The sequence below is a fragment of the Nicotiana tabacum genome, chromosome 23, assembly GCF_000715075.1.
Source record: "Nicotiana tabacum cultivar K326 chromosome 23, ASM71507v2, whole genome shotgun sequence".
In the NCBI taxonomy this organism is placed as follows: domain Eukaryota; kingdom Viridiplantae; phylum Streptophyta; class Magnoliopsida; order Solanales; family Solanaceae; genus Nicotiana; species Nicotiana tabacum.
The window spans coordinates 30,480,840-30,489,756 of NC_134102.1; the positions used below are offsets into that span (position 1 = coordinate 30,480,840).

General features: G+C 30.2%; 1 protein-coding gene across 2 annotated transcripts; it reads right to left on the reverse strand.

Annotated features, from left to right (window-relative positions):
• Positions 1-1,941: 1,941 nt before the first annotated feature.
• On the reverse strand, positions 1,942-4,868 carry LOC107782891 (uncharacterized). 2 transcript variants are annotated; one of them, XM_016603830.2, is made up of 3 exons: positions 4,606-4,868; positions 4,148-4,226; positions 1,942-2,487 (listed from the first exon to the last, which is right to left on the reverse strand). In XM_016603830.2, the coding sequence occupies exons 1-3, from the start codon at positions 4,609-4,611 to the stop codon at positions 1,979-1,981; spliced, it is 594 nt and encodes a 197-aa protein (XP_016459316.1). In that variant the 5' UTR covers positions 4,612-4,868; the 3' UTR covers positions 1,942-1,978. The 2 variants fall into 2 exon arrangements, with proteins under 2 accessions (XP_016459316.1, XP_075102778.1); XM_075246677.1 differs by lacking the exon at positions 4,606-4,868 and adding an exon at positions 4,370-4,598.
• Between the last annotated feature and the right edge of the window lie 4,049 nt (positions 4,869-8,917).

Here is an 8,917-nt window from a genome sequence, read left to right on the forward strand (position 1 = left end):
TTGAGGCAAGATAATACTAAAAAAAAATTCTCGAATCGTCGTTAGTTGAGATGGGCCAAGAAGCAGCAAAGTCCTTAGCTGAAGTGGCGACATGAGTTGTAGTCGAGATGTCGACGAGAGTCGTAGTCGAGATGACAACAAGGGTCGAGGTTGAATATCGTTGATGAGAGTTGTAACGACTAGTTTGTCAGGATAGGGTATTAAAAAAGAATATTCTAATGGATATTCTCTACACTTTTACTATTAGGATTTCTAGTGGATATTCTCTACACTTGTACTATTAGGGTTTCTTAGGAACATGTCCCATATATATAGAAAAAAGAGATAATTATAATGGCATGCGATATTCATTTGTAAAAAAATACTTTGACAAAAAGATTCTCTCTCTCTTACTAAGATATAAACACGACTTTTTCACTAAGATTTTTGTCTATATTATTTCATACTTTTCCATCAGATCCGAGAATAACTCGAACATTCAAGGATTTGTCTGTCACTCATCATTGTGAGGAGGAACAACCATCTAGTTCATCCTTTATTGGGTGAATCATTCCTCCTATTTATTTAAATACCATTTATTATTATTCATTGTTATTAAATGCTACATTATTGCTTATATTTTTTGGAATAGTTATTGTAAATTATTATCACTATTCGACCAAATTTACCTGACGTTTATTGCCCCTCGGAAGTTACATCTAGAAATATTATTATTAATTAAGTTTAACTCATAATCACATAAATTTATATATTTGAACGAAGAGTCATATTTTTGTTGAAACACTAACTTCATAATGAGACAAGTTTATCAATAAACAACTCAAATGGTTGGCGTTTCACGTGAAATAAAGCATGGTTAGCACAATTTTTGTCCGACAAGTGAAGAAGGAATTGAAGGTACCCTAAATGCTCCTGCAAAAGTTGTCTTATTAATTATTGTATACTTTTCGCCAAATAAGTTTAAGCAAGATATTTATGTGAATAGAAATGGGAAACATACAGGAACAAAGCCACTCTCGCATATAATTTATGACTTGGTGTTTACTCAAAAGGCGAGCTAAGCATTTGAAGCTTAAGAATTCAGAATTCTAGGTCTTTTTAAGTTATTTGGTTAATAATCTATACATATTCAATAAATTTCTTAAGATAAATATATATCATTTGAATTAAAACTATTGAATTCGATTGACCGAACATGTTAACAGTTATCTAAACTCTAACTCTGTCACATGTGTTTATCCCTCATGACCAATTAGCAACTGCTTAGTCCTTCATAGTAATAGTATCAGTTTGCTCATTACTCTGAAATTAGAGTGCTAACAATAACCGCATATGATCTTGCTAAATTCTTGTATTTAAAAGAAAAAAAGATTTAACTTATAAACATTTATACTCTAAAGAATTTTTATGTTTTAACATATTGTAGCAATAAGTTCCTTTAATTTAACGGTCACCTATTTTATGAACGCGTATTTTATGTGACTTGATAGTATAAGTATTTTTATGTTACTAGTATATCACTACCTTTCTTTGATCTTCCTTCTCGGGCAGGGAAGGAAACGATAATGGACCACATATGATAGTCGTGGGTGATTCGAGGATCTTACGTGGCAAAGCAAATCCTTCTATTGTGTAGTTTTCTCTCCCCATTCATCATGACCTTTTCAAGGAGAAGAAAGATATGCAGGTTGCTTGCGGCTTTTAAAAGGATCTTTCCTTTCTTCTCTTACCTACTGCTCAATACCCTCTGCACCTTGGAAAACAACCCTCAGGCTATAGTGGTAGAAAAATTCTTATTCAACGCTCTCTACACATTCTAATTTTAGAATAGATGAATACGGCATCATTATCTCTTCACAAAAGCTAGCTTCTCTATTCTTCAAATGTTAGTCTTTCATTCTTGATAATAAGATAACTAAAACAACATAAAGGAGACTGACATATACATATGACTTCTTTCTTTATCTCTTCAACAAGGTTAACAAATATTGCATGCATTAGGATTCTCTTCCATGTTGTGGTGAACTTGGTAATATGTGTGCATTGGAGGATAATATGGCCTATAAGCAGCTTGCAGATAAGGTTGTGGTTGTGGCAAAAGTATCCTCTGTGGATGTGGCTGTGGTTGTGGTTTCTTCTCTTCTTCCTTTTTGGGTTCTTCTTTCTTTTCTTCTTCTTTTTTAGTCTCTTCTTTTTTTGCTTTCTCTTTGGGTGATTCCTCTTTCTTTGCTTCCTCTTTAGGTGCTTCTTCTTTGGGTGGCTCTTCTTTCTTTGGTTCCTCTTTAGGTGGCTCCTCCTCTTTCTTGATTTCTTCCTTTTTAGGTTCTTTTTTTGTTTCTTTTTTCTTTTCTGGTTCTTTGACTGGTCCTACTATAAGTATTTCTGCCCACCAAAATTTACGCAATTTGCTCACTACACTCACTGGATCAACTGCCCCAATGATGGTTAATTTCTTACCTTTCATATCCATCGATATCTCATCAATTCCTGTAAAAACTCAACACCAAATTCATTAGGTTAATCTCCCCATCCCCCACTCCAAGTCGGCATATACAAATCTTTGACTTGAACTATGTATATATATAAAAATGAATTTTTTAAAAATAATATGATTTTCTTTCCTTTTTAAATTTGTTCGACAAAGAATTGCATTATTTTAAATCTGAATCCTAAAACCCTACGAGCCAACGGCTATCAAAGGAAGACAATTGTAGCTACGAAGTGTTTGTTTAGCCCCTTTGCAGTTCTTAGATCACTCCGGAGCAAAGGCACATGGTCTTAGTAATGAAGTTTACTTCAATTTATGAACCAAAACATTCGAAATTGTACCCAATTTAAGATACTAGTAAAGGGACTATTTTTATTTTTTTTGTTTTCCACCCCATTTTCGATTCATTCGTATTCGGATCAGAGAAATCTAACTTTGAGAATAAAGGTCATATACCAAAGATGACTCTATACTCCAAACATCTTATTAAGAATAAAATAATACTTACTATTCAACCACAACTTTTCATGTAATTTTTTATAACATCTTTTGCACTTCTTTTATAGCTCCGTAGCAACAGCACATGGTTTTTTTGGTTGCTTTCTTAGTACTCTAATGTAACTAAAATGCTCAAAAAATCCATTACCGTTCTGTATTTAGGCTAGGCAAAGTGACACTACTAGTTAAACTGTTTTAGTGGGGAACAGCTTAGAAGGACAGTGGACCCATTTGACGTGGCGCCATGCTGGAATCAACTTAGAAAAGTTTACTCCTTTTCATAATCAGTACAAACTAGAAATCAATTGCCATAGTTAAAAACCTCGTGCATTATATTATGGTCATTACCACTCCATTCACCATTTCACCTAACCTTTTACCAGCAACCCAATATTATCAACTAAAGAAATTATTCAACTTTACTTATCTTTTTTCTTCTTCCTAATCAGTGCAAACTAGAAATCAATTGCAAGCAACGGTAAAAAAAACCTCGTGCATTATCTACTTACCAAACTAGAAATAGGATCTTTAATCTTAACAACAACAACAACAACAACCAGTATAATCCCACTATTGGGGTCTGAGGATGGTAGTTTGTACGCAGATCTTATCTCTACCCTGAGGTAGAGAGGCTGTTTCCGATAGACCCTCGGCTCCTTCCCCCAAGAAATCCCTACCTTGCTCTTGGGTGACTCGAATTCACAACCTCTTGGTTGGAAGTGGAGGGTGCTCACCACTAGTCTTAACGGTTAAAACTTAAAGTAAAAATACATGTTACTAAACCATAGGTAAATGATAAATTTGTATAAGAAAGACACATGTCTTGCGTTCAATAATTTGATTGAAATACCGGGTGCGGATAAATTTTACCTACTCGATTATGTCAAAAGAAAAAACAGGTTTTGGGATACAAGATTTAACGCTTCCTACTTTCGATGCAAATTTAAATTTTTAAATTTAAAGAAGTACGAGAAAACACAAATTTTTATAGTTAAAATAATTTAAGATGTATTTGGAGAAATTTTTTTAACTCCCTAACTATTAACGAAAAACAGGGAGTATCATCTTTTATCCCGAAATCTTGATTAGTAAACAAGAACAACAACAACAACAACAAAACTCAGTGAAAAATAAAAATTCAGAAGATAAAATTCTTAAAACCTGAAAGAACAGAGACTGTCTTCAAGGCCTTTCGCTTTTCTCTGGCATCTTCTAAATCCACTTTGATCAGGATAAGTTTCTGGAGAAATAAGAGATCAAAAAGAAAAATTTAGAAAGTAAAGATGAAAATCAGTACCCACCAGTGGACAGAATAAAAGAATTTAATTAACAAAAGATAAAGAATATCCAAATCCATGTAGAATTCAATGCAAAAGATGATACCCTGAATATTAATTGTATTCCGAAAATGGAACAAGAAAGGAAAATTCATATGTGTTATATGCTGTTATGGTCAGGCTCTCCAAAAATATCACTGTGTGTATATGTCGGGTCCTCCAAAAGTAATATATATTTTTGAGGATGCGAGACACAGGTACGGCAGCATTTCGGAGAGTCCGCGCAACATTCATTATTTGTATAAAAAAAAATGATGATCAAAGAGGAATAAAGAATCAAACCTTCATCTTACAGAGAGAATGGAATCTGAAGAAAAAGCTACAAAGAGAAATTAAAGGAAGAAGAAGAAGAAGAAATGAGGTGTCAGTAATAATGAGAAAGAGACACTGAATATATGCAGTAGATTGTAGTTCGCTAAATGGTTACTAAGAGTGGTTTTGAAGGGAGAATTATAACAGAATAACAACAACAATTTCCGAATCAAAACAAAAAATGCAGAATAAGAGAGAGAAAAAGAAAATGGTTGCAACTTGGAACATTTTAATGTTGGGGAAATAAAAGGAGTAAAACCTCACCCGCATATTGTATTTATATCAAATCATATTAATTTATTATATTTAAGTAAATAATTAATATAATAATATGTATTGATTAATTATGAGAATAGTTTGTACTTAATAATAATAATCTATATTATTATAAAAGCATGAATACAATGTCGGTTTACAAAAATAACCTTATAATATTAAGCATAATAACTCACAATAAAAGGACAAAACCGGAATTCTAAATACTAGCCTTATAATCCTATTAGTTTTATGACATATACCACACGTTAGAAATCTTACATGATAACCTTTAGGAGTCCTATTAGTATAATTACTTTCGGGCATAGACATATAATATTACATGTTAGCATGCTAACATAATACCTTTAAGAACACGTTAGGTTTTCTTTTAGTATAATCACTTTCGGGATAGAGACATATTTTAGTCATGTAATCCTATTACTTTTAAGATATACTTTTTAAAAATTTCTATTACTAATTTAATTTGAAAATGTATTATAATGTCCTATTACTAATTTAATTTGAAAATGTATTATAATGTCCTATTACTAATTTAATTTGAGAATGTATTATATTGTTCAAATCCATTTAGAAAAAGGAAAGCATATATTGTTATAAAAGTATGAATACAATATTGATAGACCGAAATAGCCCTAAAACATTAAACAGAAGAACTCATACGGAAATGTCATAACTATAATAACCTATTTTTGGACTACAATACCTTCCATGTTCATTTTTTTAATATTTAAGATTTTAACATTAATAAAATTTTGTCTACTAAATTATTATTAAAAATATATAGGAAGATTTAATAAAATCAATTTCATAAGAATCCTCTATAGTGGCAATACATTACCACTCCATAATGTCCAATACCAAGAAAAAATAAAAGTAATGTTAAATGGAATTCATAAAGCGTTGAAATTGAGAGAAAAAATATCCCCACGATAATATATTTTTATGTCTATATTTGAATTATTTTCCTACTCAAATAAAAAATATTTATCAATTTTTCGTGTACTATTGAAAATATACCCAATTATTAAACAAAAACTAAGAAAATGAAAATATGTGAGAAAGAGAAAGAAATATGGCTGGTAAGAGTCAATACCAGTAATGATTCTGCGAGCATAAAGATCTAAAATTGAAATGTCACATCGATCTTTTTATTCTTTGAAAATAAAATCTACGGTGGATAAAATTATAATTAAGATTAAATATTCAAAACAAGAGATGAACTAATATTAAGATCTGAATCAACATAAAATAAATTATTTTTTATGTTAAAATCAAATAATTAAATTTTTAATTAATTGTTTTACAAGAGAATCCAATTTAATTATTTTTTAGCATCAAATGAGCAAAATTATTAATTTTCAAGCTAAGAAAAATCTTAGGGTACATAAATTTATTCCATAAAAAGAGCGATAGATATTAAAAAAATTAGAGCACAAAGTAAAGAAAGTTAGTATAGTATTAAAAATCAAAATGCTATACAAGTATTTGAGGAAGCATAATCAAAGCTAAATCCTGAACAAGAACAAACTTTCAAGATTATATTATAAAGAGTCGACTCTGGTATAGCGAGATTATGCTTTGTAGATGCCTCCGGCGGAATCGAAATAATATTTTTATCATGCATGACTTGCAAATGTCAGATCAAGAAGCATGATATTGTTAGCAATAATAACAAGTGGTGTACCAGCAATAATTTTATTATGAGGCCACTCACTTTAGATTTGATATACATCTTCAAACAACTGAAATAACCATCATAAATATATCAAAGTAGAGCAATAATGCTAAATTTATAAGGAAATCAAAATTGATAATATGGGATGAAGAGTTATGGCTTAGTGTCAAACGATCGAAAAAATTGCCCAGAGTTCTAAAGATTTCAATGAACCGTTTGGTGAAAGATTAATGGTTTGGGAGATGATTTCTGTCAAGTACTACCAGTAGTTCCAAAAACGACGAAAGTAGAGACTATAAAAGCTAGCTTGCCAAAATTATAATTATGACTTCAAATGAAAAAGATTCAACTGATAAGAAATATAAAGTAAGAACAGATCTAGTATTCAATGACTTCTTTATTCGTGTCGGAAACAAAAAAGAGTATCATAAAGATGCTTTGGTTCTTCTAGAATATTTGGTTACCAACCCCAACGGAAATAGTAGTGCCTTTTATAAAAGAAATATTTTCATCATTAGATTAAAACACAATTTGCAAATTGTATGATAAAAATTAAAAAGCTATCTTCGCTGGCAGAAATGAATACGTTGATCAACTAAATAAAAGGTTGATAGCAAATTTTATGGTATAAACAAAATATTTTTCAGTTTTTGACTCATCCGAAGATGATACCAATAATTACTGCCAAAGAGAATACTTAAATACTTTAATACCAAATGATCTTCTACCATACAAGTTTGTTGTCAAGTTTATTATTACTTACGTTCACTGTATAAGTAATAGACTAAGTTAAATTGATATTCTATTGTATATAGGTTAATTTTGAAAATAAATATGCCCGTCATCCTATTGAAAAACTTAGATCCACCGAATAGTTAATGTAATCACACACATACAGTATATACAAGTTTTAACAATAACATCATACATGCAAAAATTATGATACTGGTCAATGTGCTTCTAAGTATATTTTTATCCTTAAATTAAATTTTCATCATCTGAAACTAAAGAATATCTCTTTAAATTTGTGTGAAAATAATTTTCAGTATGTTTATGTTTTGCAATTATAATAAATAAAACATAAGGACAAACATCCTAAATATTGGGCTATATTTACCGCAATAAGTTTTCTTGCACGAATAACTATATGTTGCACTTTCAAGAGGGATATCAATACCGACAACAAGAGTTTTGGTTATGGCAAAGCAACCAAAGCATTAGAAGGAAACACACACAAAAAAAATATCGTCTACAAAGAATTGTTCGGTAAGATACCATCACATTAAATACTTTTAAACTGTAATACATAATTATCTTACTAACATGACTAAATTAATTATTTGTGTAAGTTTTAATGATGTTCTCTCATTTTGAATTCACGTATTATATTAATATTTTTCAGTATTTAGATGATTGTTATATTATTATACATCAAATTTCTCTCATTAATTAAATTTTATTGTTCGTTTATATAAATAAATGTTTAAATCATCACGTGTCATTATTAACGTGCAACGCACGTTTATAGATACTAGTGCATATAAAAATACATACTGAATCAATATAAATATTGAGTACGGATAAGAAAATTTCTGATAATTAATGGCAGGATATGAGGTTATAGGATTCATAGTACACTGACAGAGACGGATCTAGGATTTTTATAATATAGGTGCATCACTCAAGAAAGTGAGGAAAAAAAAGTATCAAATGGGAATTGATAGTTATTCCTCTAAATAAATAACTCAGTGTTCAAACAAGTGAATCATTTAGCCTTTTTGGAGCATCGATGTCATCAGATAATATTAGATCAATTATAAAAAATATGTATATAAAATACCTAATTTGACAGAAAGATCATGGGCTCGCGTGCCTTATACCCTGACAAAAGGTGACAGCAGGGAGCTCTTAAAACCAGCAGTGGCAAAGTGTATAAAGAAGTTCTGCTTTTCGATGTGGGCGGTGATTAAGGCCAATATGTCTATTCACCAATTTTATTCATTGTATTGGTATAATTATAAAACTGTTTTTTTATCATATTAAAATAATTAAATCATGAATGAGTCGCCCAAAAAATATAACGAGAGCACTTTGTTACTCAGTAAAAGATACTTTTAATATGGTACTCAATTACTTCGGACTTTTTCATTATTAAATTGTAATCAAAATAAAAATGAACTTATCATAAAATATTTTGACGCAATGATTTAAACAAAAGACAATTAAAGAAAAAGAATTAAGTGAAACAAAAAAGTCGACTACAATGTAGATGCCATGTAATTCTTGAATTTGATGTGAAATTTACACAATGCTAAGGTGCTAACATAT

Coding starts and splice junctions, on each gene's coding strand:
- LOC107782891 (XM_016603830.2), bottom strand. Junction 2,488..4,147: donor GACAGTCTCTGTTCTTTCAG/GTTTTAAGAATT, acceptor GAGTTTTTACAG/GAATTGATGAGATATCGATG.